A 27,637-nucleotide genomic window follows, 5' to 3' on the forward strand; every position below is an offset into this window, starting at 1 on the left:
CATTGTCTGACTGGGAATTCAAAGAATATATTGGGGTTATAAATACCCTCATTTCTTGCTACTGCCATATAGTGCCAGTTTCTGACTGGTAATTCAAAGAATATATTGGGGTTACGTGCACCCACAATTTTTACTACTGGTATACAGTGCCATTGTCTGACTGGGAATTCAAAGAATATATTGGGAATACAAATACCCTCATTTCTTGCTACTGCCATATAGTGCCAGTTTCTGACTGGGAATTCAAAGAATATATTGGGGTTACGTGCACCCACAATTTTTACTACTGGTATACAGTGCCATTGTCTGACTGGGAATTCAAAGAATATATTGGGGTTATAAATACCCTCATTTCTTGCTACTGCCATATAGTGCCAGTTTCTGACTGGTAATTCAAAGAATATATTGGGGTTACGTGCACCCACAATTTTTACTACTGGTATACAGTGCCATTGTCTGACTGGGAATTCAAAGAGTATATTGGGAATACAAATACCCTCATTTCTTGCTACTGCCATATAGTGCCAGTTTCTGACTGGGAATTCAAAGAATATATTGGGGTTACGTGCACCCACAATTTTTACTACTGGTATACAGTGCCATTGTCTGACTGGGAATTCAAAGAATATATTGGGGTTATAAATACCCTCATTTCTTGCTACTGCCATATAGTGCCAGTTTCTGACTGGTAATTCAAAGAATATATTGGGGTTACGTGCACCCACAATTTTTACTACTGGTATACAGTGCCATTGTCTGACTGGGAATTCAAAGAGTATATTGGGAATACAAATACCCTCATTTCTTGCTACTGCCATATAGTGCCAGTTTCTGACTGGTAATTCAAAGAATATATTGGGGTTACGTGCACCCACAATTTTTACTACTGGTATACAGTGCCATTGTCTGACTGGGAATTCAAAGAATATATTGGGGTTATAAATACCCTCATTTCTTGCTACTGCCATATAGTGCCAGTTTCTGACTGGTAATTCAAAGAATATATTGGGGTTACGTGCACCCACAATTTTTACTACTGGTATACAGTGCCATTGTCTGACTGGGAATTCAAAGAGTATATTGGGAATACAAATACCCTCATTTCTTGCTACTGCCATATAGTGCCAGTGTCTGACTGGGAATTCAAAGAATATATTGGGGTTACGTGCACCCACAATTTTTACTACTGGTATACAGTGCCATTGTCTGACTGGGAATTCAAAGAATATATTGGGGTTATAAATACCCTCATTTCTTGCTACTGCCATATAGTGCCAGTTTCTGACTGGTAATTCAAAGAATATATTGGGGTTACGTGCACCCACAATTTTTACTACTGGTATACAGTGCCATTGTCTGACTGGGAATTCAAAGAGTATATTGGGAATACAAATACCCTCATTTCTTGCTACTGCCATATAGTGCCAGTTTCTGACTGGGAATTCAAAGAATATATTGGGGTTACGTGCACCCACAATTTTTACTACTGGTATACAGTGCCATTGTCTGACTGGGAATTCAAAGAATATATTGGGGTTATAAATACCCTCATTTCTTGCTACTGCCATATAGTGCCAGTTTCTGACTGGTAATTCAAAGAATATATTGGGGTTACGTGCACCCACAATTTTTACTACTGGTATACAGTGCCATTGTCTGACTGGGAATTCAAAGAGTATATTGGGAATACAAATACCCTCATTTCTTGCTACTGCCATATAGTGCCAGTTTCTGACTGGTAATTCAAAGAATATATTGGGGTTACGTGCACCCACAATTTTTACTACTGGTATACAGTGCCATTGTCTGACTGGGAATTCAAAGAATATATTGGGGTTATAAATACCCTCATTTCTTGCTACTGCCATATAGTGCCAGTTTCTGACTGGTAATTCAAAGAATATATTGGGGTTACGTGCACCCACAATTTTTACTACTGGTATACAGTGCCATTGTCTGACTGGGAATTCAAAGAGTATATTGGGAATACAAATACCCTCATTTCTTGCTACTGCCATATAGTGCCAGTGTCTGACTGGGAATTCAAAGAATATATTGGGGTTACGTGCACCCACAATTTTTACTACTGGTATACAGTGCCATTGTCTGACTGGGAATTCAAAGAATATATTGGGGTTATAAATACCCTCATTTCTTGCTACTGCCATATAGTGCCAGTTTCTGACTGGTAATTCAAAGAATATATTGGGGTTACGTGCACCCACAATTTTTACTACTGGTATACAGTGCCATTGTCTGACTGGGAATTCAAAGAATATATTGGGAATACAAATACCCTCATTTCTTGCTACTGCCATATAGTGCCAGTTTCTGACTGGGAATTCAAAGAATATATTGGGGTTACGTGCACCCACAATTTTTACTACTGGTATACAGTGCCATTGTCTGACTGGGAATTCAAAGAATATATTGGGGTTATAAATACCCTCATTTCTTGCTACTGCCATATAGTGCCAGTTTCTGACTGGTAATTCAAAGAATATATTGGGGTTACGTGCACCCACAATTTTTACTACTGGTATACAGTGCCATTGTCTGACTGGGAATTCAAAGAGTATATTGGGAATACAAATACCCTCATTTCTTGCTACTGCCATATAGTGCCAGTTTCTGACTGGGAATTCAAAGAATATATTGGGGTTACGTGCACCCACAATTTTTACTACTGGTATACAGTGCCATTGTCTGACTGGGAATTCAAAGAATATATTGGGGTTATAAATACCCTCATTTCTTGCTACTGCCATATAGTGCCAGTTTCTGACTGGTAATTCAAAGAATATATTGGGGTTACGTGCACCCACAATTTTTACTACTGGTATACAGTGCCATTGTCTGACTGGGAATTCAAAGAGTATATTGGGAATACAAATACCCTCATTTCTTGCTACTGCCATATAGTGCCAGTTTCTGACTGGTAATTCAAAGAATATATTGGGGTTACGTGCACCCACAATTTTTACTACTGGTATACAGTGCCATTGTCTGACTGGGAATTCAAAGAATATATTGGGGTTATAAATACCCTCATTTCTTGCTACTGCCATATAGTGCCAGTTTCTGACTGGTAATTCAAAGAATATATTGGGGTTACGTGCACCCACAATTTTTACTACTGGTATACAGTGCCATTGTCTGACTGGGAATTCAAAGAGTATATTGGGAATACAAATACCCTCATTTCTTGCTACTGCCATATAGTGCCAGTGTCTGACTGGGAATTCAAAGAATATATTGGGGTTACGTGCACCCACAATTTTTACTACTGGTATACAGTGCCATTGTCTGACTGGGAATTCAAAGAATATATTGGGGTTATAAATACCCTCATTTCTTGCTACTGCCATATAGTGCCAGTTTCTGACTGGTAATTCAAAGAATATATTGGGGTTACGTGCACCCACAATTTTTACTACTGGTATACAGTGCCATTGTCTGACTGGGAATTCAAAGAGTATATTGGGAATACAAATACCCTCATTTCTTGCTACTGCCATATAGTGCCAGTTTCTGACTGGGAATTCAAAGAATATATTGGGGTTACGTGCACCCACAATTTTTACTACTGGTATACAGTGCCATTGTCTGACTGGGAATTCAAAGAATATATTGGGGTTATAAATACCCTCATTTCTTGCTACTGCCATATAGTGCCAGTTTCTGACTGGTAATTCAAAGAATATATTGGGGTTACGTGCACCCACAATTTTTACTACTGGTATACAGTGCCATTGTCTGACTGGGAATTCAAAGAGTATATTGGGAATACAAATACCCTCATTTCTTGCTACTGCCATATAGTGCCAGTTTCTGACTGGTAATTCAAAGAATATATTGGGGTTACGTGCACCCACAATTTTTACTACTGGTATACAGTGCCATTGTCTGACTGGGAATTCAAAGAATATATTGGGGTTATAAATACCCTCATTTCTTGCTACTGCCATATAGTGCCAGTTTCTGACTGGTAATTCAAAGAATATATTGGGGTTACGTGCACCCACAATTTTTACTACTGGTATACAGTGCCATTGTCTGACTGGGAATTCAAAGAGTATATTGGGAATACAAATACCCTCATTTCTTGCTACTGCCATATAGTGCCAGTGTCTGACTGGGAATTCAAAGAATATATTGGGGTTACGTGCACCCACAATTTTTACTACTGGTATACAGTGCCATTGTCTGACTGGGAATTCAAAGAATATATTGGGGTTATAAATACCCTCATTTCTTGCTACTGCCATATAGTGCCAGTTTCTGACTGGTAATTCAAAGAATATATTGGGGTTACGTGCACCCACAATTTTTACTACTGGTATACAGTGCCATTGTCTGACTGGGAATTCAAAGAATATATTGGGAATACAAATACCCTCATTTCTTGCTACTGCCATATAGTGCCAGTTTCTGACTGGGAATTCAAAGAATATATTGGGGTTACGTGCACCCACAATTTTTACTACTGGTATACAGTGCCATTGTCTGACTGGGAATTCAAAGAATATATTGGGGTTATAAATACCCTCATTTCTTGCTACTGCCATATAGTGCCAGTTTCTGACTGGTAATTCAAAGAATATATTGGGGTTACGTGCACCCACAATTTTTACTACTGGTATACAGTGCCATTGTCTGACTGGGAATTCAAAGAGTATATTGGGAATACAAATACCCTCATTTCTTGCTACTGCCATATAGTGCCAGTTTCTGACTGGGAATTCAAAGAATATATTGGGGTTACGTGCACCCACAATTTTTACTACTGGTATACAGTGCCATTGTCTGACTGGGAATTCAAAGAATATATTGGGGTTATAAATACCCTCATTTCTTGCTACTGCCATATAGTGCCAGTTTCTGACTGGTAATTCAAAGAATATATTGGGGTTACGTGCACCCACAATTTTTACTACTGGTATACAGTGCCATTGTCTGACTGGGAATTCAAAGAGTATATTGGGAATACAAATACCCTCATTTCTTGCTACTGCCATATAGTGCCAGTTTCTGACTGGTAATTCAAAGAATATATTGGGGTTACGTGCACCCACAATTTTTACTACTGGTATACAGTGCCATTGTCTGACTGGGAATTCAAAGAATATATTGGGGTTATAAATACCCTCATTTCTTGCTACTGCCATATAGTGCCAGTTTCTGACTGGTAATTCAAAGAATATATTGGGGTTACGTGCACCCACAATTTTTACTACTGGTATACAGTGCCATTGTCTGACTGGGAATTCAAAGAGTATATTGGGAATACAAATACCCTCATTTCTTGCTACTGCCATATAGTGCCAGTGTCTGACTGGGAATTCAAAGAATATATTGGGGTTACGTGCACCCACAATTTTTACTACTGGTATACAGTGCCATTGTCTGACTGGGAATTCAAAGAGTATATTGGGAATACAAATACCCTCATTTCTTGCTACTGCCATATAGTGCCAGTGTCTGACTGGGAATTCAAAGAATATATTGGGGTTACGTGCACCCACAATTTTTACTACTGGTATACAGTGCCAATTTCTAACTAGGAATTCAAAATGCGCAAGGCTCCCGGAAAGGGACGTGGACGAGGCCGTGGGCGAGGTCGGGGGAATGGTTCTGGGGAGCAAGGTAGCAGTGAAGCCACAGGGCGTCCCGTGCCTACTCCTGTGGGGCAGCAAGCATTGCGCCACTCCACAGTGCCAGGGTTGCTTGCCACATTAACTAAACTGCAGGGTACAAACCTTAGTAGGCCCGAGAACCAGGAACAGGTCTTGCAATGGCTGTCAGAGAACGCTTACAGCACATTGTCCAGCAGCCAGTCAGACTCTGCCTCCTCTCCTCCTATTACCCAACAGTCTTGTCTTCCTTCCTCCCAAAATTCCGAAGCTTTACAGAACAATAACCCAAACTGTCCCTGCTCCCCAGAGCTGTTCTCCGCTCCTTTCATTGTCCCTCAACCTGCCTCTCCACGTCACGATTCCACGAACCTAACAGAGGAGCATCTGTGTCCAGATGCTCAAACACTAGAGTCTCCTCCATCTCCGTTCGATTTGGTGGTGGATGACCAGCAACCCACCCTCATCGACGATGATGTGACGCAGTTGCCGTCAGGGCATCCAGTTGACTGGCGCATTGTGCGGGAGGAGGAGATGAGACAGGAGTTGGAAGAGGAAGTGGTGGATGATGAGGACACTGACCCGACCTGGACAGGGGGGATGTCAAGCGGGGAAAGTAGTGTGGATGTTGAGGCAGGTGCAGCACCAAAAAGGGTAGCTAGAGGCAGAGGCAGAGGTCAGCAGCTTAGGCGAAGCCAGGCCACACCCGGAATCTCCCAAGATGTTCCAGTTCGTACCCAGCCCCGAAAAACTCCCACCTCGAGGGCACGTTTCTCGAAGGTGTGGAGTTTTTTCAAGGAATGCGCCGAGGACAGATATAGTGTTGTCTGCACAATTTGCCTCTCGAAATTGATTAGGGGCTCTGAGAAGAGCAACCTGTCCACCACTTCAATGCGCCGTCATTTGGAATCCAAGCACTGGAATCAGTGGCAGGCAGCAACGGCAGGACAAAGGCCGCCTGCCGTTCACGCCACTGCCACTGCCTCTGCCTCTGCCTCTGCCACTGCCACTGCTGACTGTGCTGGCGATGCACTCCAGAGGACGAGCCAGGACACCACTTCATCTGCCTCCGCCACTTTGTTGACTTCTACCTCATCCTCCCCTGGTCCTGTCTTATCTCCTTCTCCTGCACCATCAAAGGCACCATCAGGCGTTTCTTTACAACAACCCACCATCTCTCAGACATTGGAGCGGCGGCAGAAATACACTGCTAACCACCCACACGCGCAAGCCTTGAACGCCAACATCGCTAAACTGCTGGCCCAGGAGATGTTGGCGTTCCGGCTTGTTGAAACTCCCGCCTTCCTGGACCTGATGGCAACTGCGGCACCTCGCTATGCCGTCCCTAGCCGTCACTACTTCTCCCGGTGTGCCGTCCCCGCCTTGCACCAGCACGTGTCACTCAACATCAGGCGGGCCCTTAGTTCCGCGCTTTGCACAAAGGTCCACTTGACCACCGACGCGTGGACAAGTGCATGCGGACAGGGACGCTACATTTCACTGACGGCACACTGGGTAAATGTAGTTGAGGCTGGGACTGCTTCCCAAACTGGCCCGGTGTACCTCGTCTCCCCGCCTAACATTCCTGGCAGGGACACGAGAAGAACACCCCCCTCCTCCTCCTCCTCTACCGCCTCCTCCTCCGCCTCCTCCTCCGCCACCGCCTCCTCCTCCGCTGTTAGATTGACCCCAGCTACGAGTTGGAAACGTTGCAGCACTGGCGTTGGTAGACGTCAGCAGGCTGTGCTGAAGCTGATCAGCTTGGGGGACAGACAGCACACTGCCTCCGAGGTGAGGGATGCCCTCCTCGATGAGACGGCAATATGGTTTGAGCCGCTGCACCTGGGCCCAGGCATGGTCGTTTGTGATAACGGCCGGAACCTGGTAGCAGCTCTGGAGCTTGCCGGACTCCAACATGTTCCATGCCTGGCCCACGTCTTCAACCTAGTGGTGCAACGTTTCCTAAAGAGCTACCCCAATGTTCCAGAGCTACTGGTGAAAGTGCGGCGCATGTGCGCCCACTTTCGCAAGTCGACAGTAGCCGCTGCTAGCTTAAAATCTCTCCAGCAACGCCTGCATGTGCCACAACACCGGCTTTTGTGCGACGTCCCCACACGCTGGAACTCAACGTTTCAGATGTTGAATAGAGTGGTTGAGCAGCAGAGACCTTTGATGGAATACCAGCTACAAAACCCTAGGGTGCCACAAAGTCAGCTGCCTCAGTTTCACATCCATGAGTGGCCATGGATGAGAGACCTTTGTGACATCCTACGGGTCTTTGAGGAGTCCACAAGGAGGGTGAGCTCTGAGGATGCGATGGTGAGCCTTACAATCCCGCTCTTGTGTGTTCTGAGAGAATCCCTGATTGACATCAGGGATAACTCAGATCACACAGAGGAGTTAGGGATAGCATCCGATCCGTCACAGCTGGAGAGTAGGTCCACACATCTGTCCGCTTCACTGCGTTTAATGGAGGAGGAGGAGGAGGAGGAGGAGGAGGAAGAAGAGTTGTCCGATGATGTGATGGTGATACAGGAGGCTTCCGGGCAACTTCGAATCGTCCCATTGTTGCAGCGTGGATGGGTAGACATGGAGGATGAGGAGGAAATGGAGATTGAACTTTCCGGTGGGGCCAGAGGAGTCATGCCAACTAACACTGTGGCAGACATGGCTGAGTTCATGTTGGGGTGCTTTACAACCGACAAGCGTATTGTCAAAATCATGGAGGACAACCAGTACTGGATCTTTGCTATCCTTGACCCCCGGTATAAAAACAACATCTCGTCTTTTATTCCGGTAGAGGGGAGGGCCAATCGCATCAATGCTTGCCACAGGCAATTGGTGCAGAATATGATGGAGATGTTTCCAGCATGTGACAGTGGCGGCAGGGAGGGCAGTTCCTCCAGTAGGCAACCAAGTTCTCACCGGTCCACACAAACGAGGGGCACACTGTCTAAGGTCTGGGACACCTTGATGGCACCCCCTCGCCAAAGTGCCGCCACGGAGGGTCCTAGTGTCACCAGGCGTGAGAAGTATAGGCGCATGTTGCGGGAATACCTTTCCGACCACAGCCCTGTCCTCTCCGACCCCTCTGCGCCCTACACGTATTGGGTGTCGAAGTTGGACCTGTGGCTTGAACTTGCCCTATATGCCTTGGAGGTGCTGTCCTGTCCTGCCGCCAGCGTCCTATCTGAGAGGGTGTTCAGTGCAGCCGGTGGCATCATCACTGACAAGCGCACCCGTCTGTCAGCTGAGAGTGCCGACCGGCTCACTTTGATAAAAATGAACCACCACTGGATAGAGCCTTCATTTTTGTGCCCACCTGTGTAAAGCACCCCAACATGAAACTCCATGTCTGTACTCAACCTCTCCAATTCCTCCGCATCCTCATACTCATCCACCATAAGCGTTGCACAATTCTGCTAATACTAGGCTCCCTCCAACATGATTTCCCCCAACTCTGCTGGTTAGAGGCTCCCTCCACCCTGATTTCCACCAACTCTGCTGGTTAGAGGCTCCCTCCACCCTGCTTTCCCACAACTCTGCTGGTTAGAGGCTCCTTCCACCATGAATTTGCCCAAACTGGGCTGTTTAGAGGCTCCCTCCACCATGAATTGGTCCAAACTGGGCTGGTTAGAGGCTCCCTCCACCATTAATTGGTCCAAACTGGGCTGGTTAGAGGCTCCCTCCACCATGAATTTGCCCAAACTGGGCTGTTTAGAGGCTCCCTCCACCATGAATTTGCCCAAACTGGGCTGTTTAGAGGCTCCCTCCACCATGAATTGGTCCAAACTGGGTTTTTTAGAGGCTCCCTCCACCATGAATTGGTCCAAACTGGGGTGGTTAGAGGCTCCCTCCACCATTAATTGGTCCAAACTGGGCTGGTTAGAGGCTCCCTCCACCATGAATTGGTCCAAACTGGGTTTTTTAGAGGCTCCCTCCACCATGAATTGGTCCAAACTGGGGTGGTTAGAGGCTCCCTCCACCATTAATTGGTCCAAACTGGGCTGGTTAGAGGCTCCCTCCACCATGAATTGGTCCAAACTGGGCTGGTTAGAGGCTCCCTCCACCATGAATTGGTCCAAACTGGGGTGGTTAGAGGCTCCCTCCACCATTAATTGGTCCAAACTGGGCTGGTTAGAGGCTCCCTCCACCATTAATTGGTCCAAACTGGGCTGGTTAGAGGCTCCCTCCACCATGAATTTGCCCAAACTGGGCTGTTTAGAGGCTCCCTCCACCATTAATTGGTCCAAACTGGGCTGGTTAGAGGCTCCCTCCACAATTAATTGGTCCAAACTGGGCTAATTAGAGGCTCCCTCCACCATGAATTGGTCCAAACTGGGTTTTTTAGAGGCTCCCTCCACCATGAATTTGCCCAAACTGGGCTGTTTAGAGGCTCCCTCCACCATGAATTGGTCCAAACTGGGCTGGTTAGAGGCTCCCTCCACCATGAATTTCCCAAAACTTGGCTGTTTAGAGGCTCCCTCCACCATTAATTGGTCCAAACTGGGCTGGTTAGAGGCTCCCTCCACCATGAATTGGTCCAAACTGGGGTTTTTAGAGGCTCCCTCCACCATGAATTGGTCCAAACTTGGCTGTTTAGAGGCTCCCTCCACCATGAATTGGTCCAAACTGGGGTGGTTAGAGGCTCCCTCCACCATTAATTGGTCCAAACTGGGCTGGTTAGAGGCTCCCTCCACCATTAATTGGTCCAAACTGGGCTGGTTAGAGGCTCCCTCCACCATGAATTTGCCCAAACTGGGCTGTTTAGAGGCTCCCTCCACCATGAATTTGCCCAAACTGGGCTGGTTAGAGGCTCCCTCCACCATGAATTGGTCCAAACTGGGCTGGTTAGAGGCTCCCTCCACAATTAATTGGTCCAAACTGGGCTAATTAGAGGCTCCCTCCACCATGAATTGGTCCAAACTGGGTTTTTTAGAGGCTCCCTCCACCATGAATTTGCCCAAACTGGGCTGTTTAGAGGCTCCCTCCACCATGAATTGGTCCAAACTGGGCTGGTTAGAGGCTCCCTCCACCATGAATTGGTCCAAACTGGGTTTTTTAGAGGCTCCCTCCACCATGAATTGGTCCAAACTGGGCTGGTTAGAGGCTCCCTCCACCATGAATTTCCCAAAACTTGGCTGTTTAGAGGCTCCCTCCACCATTAATTGGTCCAAACTGGGCTGGTTAGAGGCTCCCTCCACCATGAATTGGTCCAAACTGGGGTTTTTAGAGGCTCCCTCCACCATGAATTGGTCCAAACTTGGCTGTTTAGAGGCTCCCTCCACCATGAATTGGTCCAAACTGGGGTGGTTAGAGGCTCCCTCCACCATTAATTGGTCCAAACTGGGCTGGTTAGAGGCTCCCTCCACCATTAATTGGTCCAAACTGGGCTGGTTAGAGGCTCCCTCCACCATGAATTTGCCCAAACTGGGCTGTTTAGAGGCTCCCTCCACCATGAATTTGCCCAAACTGGGCTGGTTAGAGGCTCCCTCCACCATGAATTGGTCCAAACGGGTTTTTAGAGGCTCCCTTCACCATGAATTGGTCCAAACTTGGCTGTTTAGAGGCTCCCTCCACCATGAATTGGTCCAAACTGGGGTGGTTAGAGGCTCCCTCCACCATTAATTGGTCCAAACTGGGCTGGTTAGAGGCTCCCTCCACCATTAATTGGTCCAAACTGGGCTGGTTAGAGGCTCCCTCCACCATGAATTGGTCCAAACTGGGGTTTTTAGAGGCTCCCTCCACCATGAATTGGTCCAAACTTGGCTGTTTAGAGGCTCCCTCCACCATTAATTGGTCCAAACTGGGCTGGTTAGAGGCTCCCTCCACCATGAATTGGTCCAAACTGGGTTTTTTAGAGGCTCCCTCCACCATGAATTTGCCCAAACTGGGCTGTTTAGAGGCTCCCTCCACCATGAATTGGTCCAAACTGGGTTTTTTAGAGGCTCCCTCCACCATGAATTGGTCCAAACTGGGCTGGTTAGAGGCTCCCTCCACCATGAATTGGTCCAAACTGGGGTGGTTAGAGGCTCCCTCCACCATTAATTGGTCCAAACTGGGCTGGTTAGAGGCTCCCTCCACCATTAATTGGTCCAAACTGGGCTGGTTAGAGGCTCCCTCCACCATGAATTTGCCCAAACTGGGCTGTTTAGAGGCTCCCTCCACCATTAATTGGTCCAAACTGGGCTGGTTAGAGGCTCCCTCCACAATTAATTGGTCCAAACTGGGCTAATTAGAGGCTCCCTCCACCATGAATTGGTCCAAACTGGGTTTTTTAGAGGCTCCCTCCACCATGAATTTGCCCAAACTGGGCTGTTTAGAGGCTCCCTCCACCATGAATTGGTCCAAACTGGGCTGGTTAGAGGCTCCCTCCACCATGAATTTCCCAAAACTTGGCTGTTTAGAGGCTCCCTCCACCATGAATTGGTCCAAACTGGGCTGGTTAGAGGCTCCCTCCACCATGAATTGGTCCAAACTGGGCTGGTTAGAGGCTCCCTCCACCATTAATTGGTCCAAACTGGGCTGGTTAGAGGCTCCCTCCACCATGAATTTGCCCAAACTGGGCTGGTTAGAGGCTCCCTCCACCATGAATTGGTCCAAACTGGGTTTTTTAGAGGCTCCCTCCACCATGAATTTGCCCAAACTGGGCTGGTTAGAGGCTCCCTCCACCATGAATTGGTCCAAACTGGGCTGGTTAGAGGCTCCCTCCACCATGAATTTGCCCAAACTGGGCTGTTTAGAGGCTCCCTCCACCATTAATTGGTCCAAACTGGGCTGGTTAGAGGCTCCCTCCACCATGAATTTGCCCAAACTGGGCTGTTTAGAGGCTCCCTCCACCATGAATTGGTCCAAACTGGGTTTTTTAGAGGCTCCCTCCACCATGAATTGGTCCAAACTGGGCTGGTTAGAGGCTCCCTCCACCATGAATTTCCCAAAACTTGGCTGTTTAGAGGCTCCCTCCACCATGAATTGGTCCAAACTGGGCTGGTTAGAGGCTCCCTCCACCATGAATTTCCCAAAACTTGGCTGTTTAGAGGCTCCCTCCACCATGAATTGGTCCAAACTGGGCTGGTTAGAGGCTCCCTCCACCATTAATTGGTCCAAACTGGGCTGGTTAGAGGCTCCCTCCACCATGAATTGGTCCAAACTGGGTTTTTTAGAGGCTCCCTCCACCATGAATTTGCCCAAACTGGGCTGTTTAGAGGCTCCCTCCACCATGAATTGGTTCAAACTGGGCTGGTTAGAGGCTCCCTCCACCATTAATTGGTCCAAACTGGGCTGGTTAGAGGCTCCCTCCACCATTAATTGGTCCAAACTGGGCTGGTTAGAGGCTCCCTCCACCATGAATTTGCCCAAACTGGGCTGGTTAGAGGCTCCCTCCACCATGAATTGGTCCAAACTGGGTTTTTTAGAGGCTCCCTCCACCATGAATTTGCCCAAACTGGGCTGGTTAGAGGCTCCCTCCACCATGAATTGGTCCAAACTGGGGTTTTTAGAGGCTCCCTCCACCATGAATTTGCCCAAACTGGGGTGTTTAGAGGCTCCCTCCACCATGAATTTGCCCAAACTCTGCTGGTTAGAGGCTCAATCCACCCTGATTTTCAAAACAAATGTTGGTGCCAACCTCAACTTACTACAAGGGCCAAATTCACTGCTGGTGACAAGCTCTCCTCACTGCAAGTGCCAAATACACATGTTTCAAGGTGTTTTCCTACTGTCAGAGAGGTGGTATTGAGTGTGTAAAGTGTGTAGTTGTTAGGCTGTGATGTTGGGGTAATAGAGGGTCTTTGGTGTGTTAGATGCCCCCAGACATGCTTCCCCTGCTGTCCCAGTGTCATTCCAGAGGTGTTGGCATCATTTCCTGGGGTGTCATAGTGGACTTGGTGACCCTCCAGACACGGATTTGGGTTTCCCCCTTAACGAGTATCTGTTCCCCATAGACTATAATGGGGTTCGAAACCCGTTCGAACACACGAACATTGAGCGGCTGTTCGAATCGAATTTCGAACCTCGAACATTTTAGTGTTCGCTCATCTCTAAATAACATCCCTTTTAGGGTATCACAAGTGACTGGGTCTGAGGATGATGGAAAGTCAGAAAGCTCAGAATGATTAAAGAGAGAGGACTCGGTAGAAGCAGGAATCATAGCCTGGTTGTTTTTTTTTACAGGCTGGGCCTTTGCTATTCGGTGACCCTTGAGGGGACACACTTGAACCCTGTTTTCCCCCGTCTGCTGACGGACGACGAGCAGTAGGAGGTCGATTGTCAGCCATATCTGGGTGAAACAACTCTTGGGATGACGGCAAAGCCTCTGCAGGGGAAAAGGAGGCACTCTTATGAGAAGACGGCTGTTCCGGTTGAGATTGTAAAAAAAATTGAGAGAGCTTTCTGGGAGCTCTGGAGGATGAGGGCTTTCTCCTGGGCATGTCAGAAGCAGTATAATCAGTAAAATCAGTGTTTTAGAATGAGAGTCCGGTTGGTAGAGGAGGCAAACAAGATGTAGTAATTGATAACCCCAGAGGGTCTGAGGGAAATGGGGCCCACCAAGGAGCACTGCAGGAGTGAAGCTATGGTGCCAGAGCGAACTATACACTCACCGGCCACTTTATTAGATACACCTGTCCAACTGCTCGTTAACACTTAATTTCTAATCAGCCAATCACATGGCGGCAACTCAGTGCATTTAGGCATGTAGTCATGGTCAAGACAATCTCCTGCAGTTCAAACTGAGCATCAGTATGGGGAAGAAAGGTGATTTGAGTGCCTTTGAACGTGGCATGGTTGTTGGTGCCAGAAGGGCTGGTCTGAGTATTTCAGAAACTGCTGATCTACTGGGATTTTCACGCACAACCATCTCTAGGGTTTACAGAGAATGGTCCGAAAAAGAAAAAACATCCAGTGAGCGGCAGTTCTGTGGGCGGAAATGCGTTGTTGATACCAGAGGTCAGAGGAGAATGGCCAGACTGGTTCGAGCTGATAGAAAGGCAACAGTGACTCAAATAGCCACCCGTTACAACCAAGGTAGCCAGAAGAGCATCTCTGAACGCACAGTACGTCGAACTTTGAGGCAGATGGGCTACAGCAGCAGAAGACCACACCGGGTGCCACTCCTTTCAGCTAAGAACAGGAAACTGAGGCTACAATTTGCACAAGCTCATCGAAATTGGACAATTGAAGATTGGAAAAACGTTGCCTGGTCTGATGAGTCTCGATTTCTGCTGCGACATTCGGATGGTAGGGTCAGAATTTGGCGTCAACAACATGAAAGCATGGATCCATCCTGCCTTGTATCAACGGTTCAGGCTGGTGGTGGTGGTGTCATGGTATGGGGAATATTTTCTTTGGGCCCCTTGGTACCAATTGAGCATCGTTGCAACGCCAAAACCTACCTGAGTATTGTTGCTGACCATGTCCATCCCTTTATGACCACAATGTACCCAACATCTGATGGCTACTTTCAGCAGGATAATGCGCCATGTCATAAAGCTGGAATCATCTCAGACTGGTTTCTTGAACATGACAATGAGTTCACTGTACTCCAATGGCCTCCACAGTCACCAGATCTCAATCCAATAGAGCATCTTTGGGATGTGGTGGAACGGGAGATTCGCATCATGGATGTGCAGCCGACAAATCTGCGGCAACTGTGTGATGCCATCATGTCAATATGGACCAAAATCTCTGAGGAATGCTTCCAGCACCTTGTCGAATCTATGCCACGAAGAATTGAGGCAGTTCTGAAGGCAAAAGGGGGTCCAACCCCTTACTACCATGGTGTATCTAATAAAGTGGCCGGTGAGTGTAGATCAGCTGTGAACCGCAGAGGGCGAAGTCATTGCCAGGTTACTTAATCATAACAACAGAGAAAAGGCCCTTGTTATGGGTCATGGAAGAAAATCTATTGAGCAGTTCTAGGTCCTTGCCCAGGCCTCAGTGCCAGTAAATGTGAGGAGCCTCCCCGCTGACGGAGTACAGGCTCAGCACTCACACAGGGGTCTCTGGGACAATAATATAGACGTATGGAGCTGTTGTAATGAGGGGGCAAGGTGAGCAAATTGCCAGGAGGCGTTATCTGAGACAGAGCTGGCCGACACACTACAGGACTGGATCACTACCTCAGGGGAGTCGGGGAGTGCAGTCCTCCAGAGTATGGGCCCCAGACAGCTAGGCCCAAAATCCAGAATGACGGCTGGCACCAAAGAGAAGGTAGGCCGCAAATAACAAAGTCAGCTTAAGTGTGATGGAGCTGAGAAATACGCACTCCGATGTTATCACTGAGGCCTGGGGGAAAGCCTCTGGTGTGTTATGAGGTCTGATGTCTGCTGATGTCGCCTATATATCGTGGATTTAGCTAGCTATGGCAGGAGCTCCTGATGGATTCTTTCTTGCTCACTGACGGCTAGTCACATCCCCCCACAATGTCTTAATTTTTTTAAATTGAATTTTGAAACTAAATTACTTATGTGTTGTGGAATAAACCTAAATTGTGCAAATAACTGGAATTTAACATTTCTACGCACAGACTGTAATTAATAAAAAAAAAAAAAAAAAAAAATCTGGGGTCTTTTCAGAACAGGAGATTAGATGTACTGTTACATTCATTCTGTATGGGACTGAGGGAGATATGTCCATTGCTGGAAGTTGTGGCAGGGCTGTGTAATGATACAGCCATGCACCTTGTGCTAAACTCGCAGGTGTGCTTAGTACCATTACGATGACCAAATTATACATCATGGAACATTAGCAGGTGGCCATTCACTATTTATGCTTTCATGATGACTCATTAATCTGGCATCTCATTTTAGAAATGTTGTCTCTCAGGTGTCAGGTGCTGGTTCCGTTCGGGTCCATCATCCAATGCACACTGGATCAATTAAAGTAATCTTAATTCCCCAGGGAATCCCATGGAAAACAGCAGACAGATGGAATCTGAGAGATGCGATATTTATGGATCCATAGACATAAGAAAAAAAAAAAATCTTTTTTTTTTTTTTTTTTTTTTTTTTTGGGGGGGGGGGGGGTCAGGTACGGTCTATGACTCTCATATAGGTAAAATACATTTGCAGGGAATGGGAAACATAATCGCAGCTACTGGCTCAATAAGAACTGAAAATCAGAAGTACAGCCTGCAGGGAGAAAAACTGTTAAAAGCTACAGAATACCAGAAATGACCGCTTATAAAACCATTAACCTAGGCTGGTCACCACACAGAGAATTGCGTTGTGCGTCTAGCTCATTTTAAACTTTTACATCAACCATTTCCATGAAACAAGTAAATGTTAGAAATATGCAAATGAAGCTTGCGTACAATGGCACATTCCAGAACCTTATGTTGTTGGAAACTCTTGTATTTGCATATTTTCTAAAATGGCTTTCACAATATCAAAAAAGGTATGATGGTACCCTGCATAAAATACCTTGCAAAACATGGTGGCTGGTTTGACTCTGAGTTAGCTGGTGTCAGACTCCTATTAAATAATGAAGCAATAATTAATCAATATGAGCAATTTTTGAGTGGCAACCACCAACAGATTGTAGGCCATAAGGGAAAAAACAAACAAACCCAAAACCATTAGTTCTGCATTATCCAAATTTCCCTGCTATGCTCGCTAATGCATGAGACATCTGTCTAAAGCCAGTTTCATATAAGCACCGTAGGGGCACTTTATCGCACCCATGTTATGTCCACAAATCCTAGCCTGAATGTGAGCCTGATAACCTTACAGAATAATAGGTCTTGAAGATGCTGTTGGATCATTTTACTTCAAAAAGTACTTTTTTTCACTGTCGAGTGCACATACATTGTTTATATTCTATCTTCTGTAGCATTCTGTACTACAGCAGTAAGTAAAAAGTAAATGTATTTTTTTTTTTTGTCTTTTAAAGAGGTCCTGTCCGTGTTTTTGGGTCAGTTAGGTCTAGCCACTACCAGACCTACAGCAGCTCTTCTGTATATCAGGGTTGAGCCTTGGAAGCAAGCTATTATTAGGGCGAGAGTCTTGGATGCAGATGGTTAGCGGTCACTTAGAGACACACCTCAGTTTTCCCTACACGTAGAACCCCATGATCCACTTTGAAGATGTAATTTATTTTTTTGCCCCCACCCCAACCCTAACTCCTATTTACCGATTAATTGGTAAGACGGTTCCAATTTTATCAAATCTACATCACATTATATGTGCACTGATTTTGTTAATTTTCTTGGAAGATAATTTTTAAAGGTACCGTATATACTCGAGTATAAGCCGAGTTTTTCAGCTCAGTTTTTGGGCTGAAAAAGTCCGCCTCGGCTTATATTCGGGTCATTACGGTAATACCGTAGTTACAGACCCAGCATACAGACATGGGGGTTGGTGCCAGGCCGCAGCATCGCCACGCTCCTGGCAGAAGTACTGGGGCCTTCTAGCAAAAGTACCGTAAGTACTTCTGTAGTTTGCGATAAGTAACTATGGCGATGCTGCGGGCCCGGCACCCGCCCCCGGTGTCTGGATGCCGGGTCTGTGCTGCGTAGTCTGTAGCTATAATGGCGACCGCTCTGCTCCAGAGCAGTCGCCATTAGAATTGGTACCTCCACTGTAACTCTTACAGTGGTAATGGCGGAGTTACAGTGGAGATGCCGCCATGCCCCTGGAGAGAGCGGACACGACCGCTCTCTCAAATGCGGCCCTGAAGCGATGGGGTGATCCCCGGCTGCCAGCAGGAGCGCGTACCTTGGCCGCCGGAGCTGAAGAAGAGATCCCCGGGCAGGAGCACGTACCTGAAGACCTCGGCATGCAAAATAAAAGCCGGCCGTCGCCAGAAGCGCTGAGGGGAAATCCAGGCAGCCGAGTCTGCCGGGGATTCCCCTCGGCTTTTGCCTGTGGCTGGCCACAGTTCCCCTTCAGGTCCGGCGGCAGAGGTCTTCCTTCAGGTCCACGCTCCTGCCTGCGTCCGGGGATTCCCCTCAGCTCCTCTGTAAAAGCTCCCCAGCTGCAGTGCTTTTCTTTTGCAGGCTGCTCTATGCAGCCTGCAAAAGAAATGACCATTTTTGCAATGTATTGCAATGCATTAGTGATCAGACCCCCTGGGGTTCAAGACCCCCTAGGGAATCTAATAAATGCAAAAAAAAAAAAAAAAGTAAAAAAGTAAATAATAAAGTATAAAAAATTCAAATCACCCCCCCTTTCCCTAGAACACATATAAAACTAATACTGTGAAACATATACACATTAGGTAGCCCTGTGTCCGAAAACGCCCGCTCTACAAATCTATAAAAATATTTTTCGTGTACGGTAAAGGCTGTAGCTGGAAAACAAAGTTGTCTAACTGCCCCTTCCCTGAGACTGTTTTTTTTTTCTCCCACTTGGAATTCAGCCTGCTTGAATATAGGGGATCTGCAGTGCTCCTATTCCGTCGTGAAGAGGTTAACTGCACTGCAGATACCTTATATTCAGCCAGGCTGAATTCCAAGTGGGGGGAAAAAAACCCAGTCCTCAAGCTCAGGGAAGGGACAGACAGACAACCAAAACACCCCCTCCCCTTCCCCAGCACCTACTGCACCCAAAAACTCCGACCATTTTAATTTTTGAAGTTTTCCAGTAGCTGCTGCATCCCCCCCCCCCCCCCCCCGGCTTATACTCGAGTCATTAAGTTTTCCCAGTTTTTTGTGGTAAAATTAGGGGGGTAGGCTTATATTCGGTCGGCTTATACTCTAGTATATATGGTATTTATGAAAAGTTATTTTTAACTCTCTCTTAGGACAGAAATCTTTTTCATTTGGGTAACCTGGTAAATACTTTAATTGGGAATGCAATTAGAATTTCAAGAGAAGGTGGTCCAGAATTCTTGTTACTCTATTTAAGGCTGTATCTCCACCCACTGTAGCACTGTCCAATCAGTATTGACTTTGAAAGGATAGAAATGAATGTCTTCAGACATTTCCTGGAAGAATAAGAGATATGTGGCACAAATCTGAGTTCTAAGACAAGGTACTACAGAATTATCATTTTATGAAAAACACCTTCAAAAATGTTTGAAATCTTCTATTAATTTCAAAGAGGGTCAGCTAGTTGAAAAAGAAGTTTCCTGCTCTATTTTGGAAAAAAATGCTCCAAATCTCATTGAAATCAAGGGATGACAAAAATAAGTAGTGTGATGTGTATCTACAGCATATTCTATGTCTACAGTAAATGCAATGCGACAATATTCTAAGATGATCTGCATAAAAATATATTCCTTGCAAATATTTATCTAACCAATACAGTCTGAAATATGATAAAACTGGTGAAAGCCATGTACAGTAACATTGTATTATTTAAAACCAAAAATCTATGTTGTTGACTTTTTGCATCCTGATGGAATAGGTGGTAGAATTGGTTTAGTATTTGACCCTGAACGGCTAGTGTAGTTTCCGGGTGAGGATGACGATGATTTGGACTTGGATGGACTGATATCAGAACGATTTGAAGATGGAAGTCTTGGAGTCTCTGGAGTATTTCCCACATCTTTCAGGTCACCTGTCAAGTAAACAGAAAACAAAAGGTCCACAAGTTAGGTATGCTACAAAATTATCTGCTTCGATCTGAATTAGATTTTTTTTTTTTCAAAGTTGGATACCAAAAAATACATTCATGGCTTTGACTCTGCAGCAAAATTTGCAGGTTTTCCACAATGCGACCTCAGCCTAAGGCTCATTGCAGATGACCGTGGGTCAGATCAGTATGCTAATTTCTATGGGCACAAGCGCAACACCACGATTTCCACTTTTTAAAAAATTTTTTACTGCACTTCGCTATGTGGGGCCCCATATTGCAGAAATACTGCGGAAAATAAAACAGCATTTTACAGTCCCTGCATGGTGGATGAGATTCTAGCGAATCCCGTCCACACACTGTGAAAAAATATGCACAGCGTACCTGCTATGATTTCCAAATGTGACGCGGTTTTGGAAATCGCAGCAGGACAAGTATACGTAAGGAAATGTTGGTGATTTCCCCATAGAGCCCCACACAGACCTATCATTCTGGTTGCCTCCAGAAGCTGCTACAGTGGACAAACAGTGAATACAGAGCTGAAACTTCATCCACTGCATAGTGGTGGCACTGTGGAACTTCAGCTCTGCTCCTATTATTGAATATTGCTCCACATATTACTTGAATAGGAGCAGACTGTCTGCTTGTGGTACCTGTCCACAGCAATGACTGCTGGAACAGCTAATCAGCGCTGTGGATAGGTCATCCGTATGAAACATGCATTAGGGTCCAAAAAATTCCTTTAGGCTAAGGCCCCACGTAGCGGGCTGCAGTGAAAAATTACTGTGGAAAAAAATTGCATCAAAAACGCATTGCAGTTTTTCACAGAAAGTGCGTTCTGTTTCAGTTATACCTATAGGGAAACGGCCAGCTTTTCACAACAACAACTCTAGAGTTTTGGAAATCGCAGCATTTCCGCTGCAGGTATTTCTCAGATGTGTGGACGCCAATTTATGCCATGTGGGGCCACAGCCTTAGACTAAGGCCCCACACTACAGAAACACAGATTTTTTTATTGCATTTTGTTGTGGCTTTTTGAGCCAAAACCAGGAGTGGATTTAGCAAAAGGTAGAAGAAGAAATGCTTCCTATATATTTCCCATTCCTTTTCTAGCGGTTTTTGGCTTTGGCTCAAAAACACGCATGAAAATCTGCAAACAAATAAAAAGCTGATGAAGCCCCATGTTACACAAACGCAGCATTTTACAGTACCAGCAAAGTGTGTGAGATTCTGGCTAATTCCAGCCATTGCGTTCCAGAATGTGGGCCTTAGCTTTAACTCTTGTGCAAGCTGCTCTAACAGGATTAATTCAGCAGAGTGTTTAGAATTAACCCCTTCCCGATATTCGCCGTAATAGTACGGTGCTGCTGGGAAGGGCTTCCCGCACTGCGCCGTACTATTACTGCGGATGTATGGTGCGCACACAGAAACTGTGTGCGCACCATGCACAGCGGGTGTCAGCCGTAATACACGGCTGACAATGCCCCGTAACACCCGCGGTCGGAACCGGGTCCGATCGCGGGTGTTAACCCCTGAGATGCCGGTGATCAACATGACCGCCGGCACCTCCGGGGTTTCGTTCTAAAATTGTGCCGATCGGCACCCCCCGCGCCGGTTTCGGGGGGTGCCGGTGTTCGTAGGGGGCAGCCCGGGGTCTGATCAGTGACCCCGGGTCTGCCCCTTCACTTACCCCGTCCTCGCACCTGGCTGATCCTGCCGTAAATTAAGCTGTCAGCCTGTGCGTCTACACAGGCTGACAGCTTCCAATACACGTGTAACACGTGTATTGCAGGGTATCTCAGCAATGATCACTGCTTCAATCCCCCATGGGGACAGAAAAAAAAAGTTGGACAAAAGTAAAAATAAAAAAGTTTAAATAAGTTTAAAATAAAATAGAAATAAATAAAGCCCCAAAAATCCCATTTTCCCCATATAAAATGTTTTATTATGTAAAATAAAGAAAAATAGAAAAAAACATTACATATTTGGTATCACCGCGTCCGTAATAACCTGAACAATAAAATTAAAACATTATTTAACCCGAACGGCGAATGTCGTAAAAAAAAAACGTAGAAAACCGCACAAAATAATGATTATTCACCACCTTTCCCTTACAAAATGTTCAATAAAAAGTAATCAAATGGTCAGATGAAAACCAAAATGGTACCAATAAAAAGAAGAGGTCTTCCCGCAAAAAATAAGCCCTCAACCAGCTCTGTCTAGCGAAAAATAAAAAACGTTACGCCTTTCAGAAGATGGCGATGCAAAAACAATAGATTTTTTTCCCTGAATTGAATTCTATTCTGCACAAATAGCAACGCATTAAAAAATTATATAAATGAGGTATCGCCATAACCGTACCGACCCGCAGAATAAAGGTAACATGTTACTTATGCTGTACGCTGCGCGGGAAAAAAAAAAAAATGCTAAAAAGCAATGCCAGAATTGATGTTTCCTTTTACATCCCACCCAGAAAGAGTTAATAAAATGTAGTCAATAAGTTACAGGCCCCAAAATGGTGGCATTGAAAAGTACATCTAATACCGCAAACACCAAGCCCTCATATGGCCAGATTGCCAGAAAATAAAAATAAAAATCTACCTTGTACAATGTGAAGACAAAAACTCCAAAAGTCGCCGAATCATTAGGACATAAGTGGCTGCGACTAGAAGGAAATGTGTAAGCGGTGCGAGCGTTTTCAGGGGACACCCCATATTTAGAGCTTATGACAGATAATACAGCAGCGCTGATCCCCCAGAATGCCCCTCTTCCCCGTCCGCGTCATAGGAGCTACTGGGAAAATAGAATGGGATTTGGTGTACCCAATTTACTCCGCACACTTACACATTCACTTCGGGGTTACTAATGCTCACTACATCACTTGATAAATTCTTTGAGGGGTGCGGTTTTCAAAATGGGGTCACTTTCTAGAGGTTTCCACTGTTTTGACTCCTCAAGTGCTTTGTAAATGCGACATGGTTCCTGAAACTGATCACAGCCAGATCTGCCCTCTAAAAGCTCTTTGGCGCGCATTCCCTCCTGCGTCTCGCTGTGCGTCCATATATTAGTTTACACCCACAAGTGGGGTACTATGGTAGTCGGGAGAACTTGCCTAACAAATTGTGGGATGCGTTTTCTCCTTTAACCCCTTGTGAATGTGCAAATTCTAGGGCTAAACGAAAATATTAGTAAAATAAATTCAAATTTGAAAATTTCACCTCCATTTTGTATTAATTCCTGTTAAGCACTTATAGGGTTAAATTACTAGGTATATGTTGTTTTGGCTTATTTAAGGGGTGCAGTTTTGAAAATGGGGTGATTTATGGGGGGCTTTAAATCAAGGGTCTTTCAAAACGCCTTCATAACTGGATTAGGCCCTTTAAAAAATAGTTTAATAGGTTTTGGAAATTTCTTGAAAATTTTGAATATTGTTGTCTCACTTGTAAATCTTATAATGTCCGTAAAAATTAAAAGGGCGCCTAAAGTTGTTTTTTTTTTTTATGTAGATTGTGAGCCCACATAGAGCTCACAATGTACATTTTTTTCCCCTATCAATATGTCTTTTTTCGAAATATGGGATGGAAATCCATGCAAACACGGGGAGAACATACAAACTCCTTGCAGATGGTTTTTTTGCCCTTGGTGGGATTTGAACACCAGGACCAAAGCGCTGCAAGGCTGCAGTGCTAACCACTGAGCCACCGTGTGGCCCCCTAAGGGCGCCTAAAGTTTGATGCCGACATAAAGCAGAGATCTGGAACATGAGATTTATGATATAATTTTGGCGGTCTGACTATCTGTATGTAATGCACATCATTTCAAACTTTATAAAATGCATATTTTTCAAAATTTTCACCAAATTTCCAATTTTTTCATAATTAAACACAAAACATATCAACCAAAATTTACCACTAACATGAAGTACAATGTGTTACGAAAAAACAATCTTAAAATCACTTTGGTAAGTTAAAGCGTTCCAAAGTTATTGCCACATAAAGTGACACATGTCAGTTTTGAAAAATCGAGCTTGGTCAGGAAGTCAAAAAGTGCCATCGGCGGGAAGGGGTTAATATCAGTTTCAAGCTAAGGCCCCACATAGCTAACTGCAGTCCTCTAACTGCGGACTTTCTGCCTTTATTATACCTATATGGAAAAGCCAGAGTTTCCGTAGGTATAATTGACATGCTGCAGTTTGCAGAAAGCACATTCACGCTTTAGTAATGTTTGGAAGGGATTAGCCAGAATCCCATCCACTTTGCAGGTAATGTAAATGCTGTGCTTTCGCAACATGGGACCTCGGCCACACAGTGGGGAGAGTTAAGAGGAGAAAAAAAAAGCCTGAACAGTGAAGACATTTTCGATTGTTCCCCATATTCCCTTTTACCATCAACATATGCACTGGGAGTCGGGGACAGATCATAAAAAAATCCATTTAAACTTCACTTTTAGACCTTACCCACCTGACAAGGTATCTTGATCTTGTCCAATGCCAGACAAATCCAATGGTTCTATGTTATTCTCTGGAGGTGAATGAATATTAATAACAGGAGTTGACTGAGACGATGATCTTCTTGCAGAAAAGGCACCAGCTGAGGACAGCAAGGAGAGCCCGGAACTGGGCCTTGAATCTCTGGAACTGAAACAGTCTACATTTAATATATAATTTAAATAACTGAACATAAAATTGTAAAATAACAAACAGAAAAATGCCAGGTGGACATTTATCAATTGCTCATTATATTTATTTATTTAAAATAAGGTATCAACTTATTTCGTGCTTAAAACTGCACATCATTTCTCTTCTTTTTATATTGTATGTTGTAAAGGTCAGCCACATGTCCAGAGCTCAGGTAGAGTTCCCTGTTCTTACATTGTCTCTACTTCCAATTTTTTTTAAATACTCTAGGTTGTGTCCACTCTCTGATTTTGACAAGAAAACACAGCAGCCTCCTTCTTGGGTATATATAAAGTTGTAGGTTTAGATTAAAGAATGTCCCAAATGTATCTTCAGTCCTATGTAAATCTAGTCACAGCACCTAAAATATCTAGGGGATAGAGTAAATAGAGTACAATCGCTGCACTGTGTTCAACCCTACATGAATCTACTCCATTTGTCTGCAAATTTCTGCCCCCAGACAGAAATGTGTTGTACCAGTATAAGAAAAACATGTCTGCTTTCTCCCCCAAACAGTGCCACATTTCCCATGGGGTGTTATTGCAGCTCTGCTCTATTCACTTGAAGCTCAGATGTAATATTAGACAAACTGCAGACATTTTTTTTCTTATCCTCTACAACCATTTTAATAAGTGTTTGACAGCTAGCTGCAACTTACATATCACAACTTTTCATTTCCATAAGGGGAGGCAAATTTTAAGACATTTAATACCCAAGACTGATAAATTTGGAGTAAGTCCTGTGACCGTTTGTAAGACACTCAGAACTATAGTACCTTCCGCTTTTTAGAGATGTGCTACTATAATTCATCTGCCAACTGATATATCTTAATGACCTATGCTACAAAGATGTGATATTTCCATACACAGCCAAGGACATTGGTAATACCATTAATTCTTAATATATTAGATTTTACCTGCAGCAATAATGTTATTGACCACAGTCTCTACCCTATTTACCTGGTTTCAGGACTGACTGGTGGGAAGCTGCGCTCTACTGTAACATTACTTCCACTTGGTTGCATAGATGAACATGATGTAGGGTCCAGAAGACGTCTGTGGGTCCCCATAGTTGCTGGAGCTGTTACAGGACCCCTGTAAATGAGAAAATAATGAATAAATCACTACATGCTCTCTTGTCCCATCAGTATGGGTTGTAATAAATCAAAAAATGCAATTTATACTTTCACTCTTAGGTTACATTCTACCATGGTGGAGATGAAACGACAGAAATCCCCATTGGATGTCCAGTAATCACTTGACTATGGTTCTTGGCTTTTATTCAAGCTCCACTGGTTTCTTCAAATGCCTTGTTCCTTTAAACTTTACCTCTGAAAGAGTTGGGTGTATGTCCCTGATGTCTTCCCTGCCAAGGCCTGTCGTGCTGCTTGCTGCCTCCTTTGAACTGATGCCTCTTCCTGATAGGCACAGATAGAATTAAGAGACACATAAGAATAGGGGAGGAAGTGGTCTCATGCAATGGAAAAATTCTGCTGCCAAGTCGCCCCCAAATACATAGCAAAATTCTGCATGTTACCATTTTGAATTAAAGTTCTTGGAAAATTCAGAATAGACAGTGCAGAATTGAAAATACACCGCACACCCTGCACTGTTTGGGATTGTTTTGTACTGTGCTCTGTGGCACATTTGAATGGGTTCTAAAAAAATATGTAGAGAGTATGCTTGGAACATAATGACAAATATCAATATAACCTTCAACAGACATGTCTACTTTGGTAAATACATAAATATACTTACCGCAGGAGTCTTCTGTGGTGATACTTTTACAAAGATTTTTGCAGAATAGTTTCTTGCTGCAGAATCCTTAAAGTCATTGTTTTGGGAGGATTTACATGGACCATTTGGTGAGGATTCAGCAAGTAGCTTTCCTTGGTCTAAATTTAGAAAGAAGAATGGAACAATATAAAATGAATATATGGACAGTTTATATTCCTAAAAGACTGACATAACTCAGAAACTGAACTCGAGTCTCAGGCTCAGGGTCCTCATCTATTGGCCAGCACAAGGAGTCACTCTGAAGAACATGGCTCACCCTGGAGGACTGGGATGACACAAGTTGGACCACAACTACCAGCAGATTTCCCAAGAGAACTCCTTGAAATAAACTTACCACTTCCAGATTTAGCTTTGCCGCCACTATCACTAGGGATTGCTGGCTCCATTAGGCCAAGGTATTCCTTAACCAACAATTTCAACTTCTTGTAGGCTTCATCCAAATCATCTGCACAAAGAGAATAAAGTCTTCTAAAGTGAATTCGATTACAGATTTACAGGACATTGTACATTTCACTAAAATAAAAAGGTTTAATATTTTATTATGCCAAGCAAGTAGTCATTTACTAGCATACATGTCTTATCTGTAGGGTCAAATATAGACATATACTGTACTTTACATCAGGGTGACATATAGTGCTGTGCAACAGTTTTAGGCAGTTGTGGGGAAAATGCTTTAAAAATTTAAATGTTAATAGTTTATTGTTTGTAGATTAAGAAAATGAAAGGAATGAATGAATGAATGAATAAATGCAAATGAATATGATGATATGGCCCCCACAGAATCCTGATCAATATCATCAAGTCTATCTAGGACTGATTTAATTTATATGTTTCTTTTGTCCAGTCATTTAATATTTTTGTTTCTATTAAAAACTTGTGAGATTACTTTTTTTTCTGTAAAGCATTCTTACTTTGTGGTGCCTAATACTTTTGCACTGTACTATAGTCACACATAGATGTTGGACACCCAGTCTTTTCTTACAATTTTTTTTAACAGTTTGATGGGGAAAACACAGCTAT

The 27,637-nt window shown here is 44.5% G+C and overlaps 1 protein-coding gene across 1 annotated transcript in view; it reads right to left on the reverse strand.

The window, feature by feature from the left end:
- Window positions 1-19,802: 19,802 nt before the first annotated feature.
- The window catches only part of LRGUK (leucine rich repeats and guanylate kinase domain containing), a 48,966-nt gene continuing 41,131 nt past the window's right edge, over window positions 19,803-27,637 (reverse strand). Inside the window, exons 15-20 of the mRNA XM_075276270.1 lie at window positions 26,952-27,062; window positions 26,579-26,715; window positions 26,150-26,238; window positions 25,781-25,915; window positions 24,607-24,782; window positions 19,803-20,131 (exon numbers count right to left, since the gene is read on the reverse strand). Of these exons, the coding sequence (XP_075132371.1) occupies window positions 19,944-20,131; window positions 24,607-24,782; window positions 25,781-25,915; window positions 26,150-26,238; window positions 26,579-26,715; window positions 26,952-27,062 (836 nt within the window). The 3' untranslated portion in view covers window positions 19,803-19,943. The remainder of the gene's footprint in view (window positions 20,132-24,606; window positions 24,783-25,780; window positions 25,916-26,149; window positions 26,239-26,578; window positions 26,716-26,951; window positions 27,063-27,637) is intronic.

Source organism: Leptodactylus fuscus, chromosome 5 (assembly GCF_031893055.1).
Source record: "Leptodactylus fuscus isolate aLepFus1 chromosome 5, aLepFus1.hap2, whole genome shotgun sequence".
Classification (NCBI taxonomy): domain Eukaryota; kingdom Metazoa; phylum Chordata; class Amphibia; order Anura; family Leptodactylidae; genus Leptodactylus; species Leptodactylus fuscus.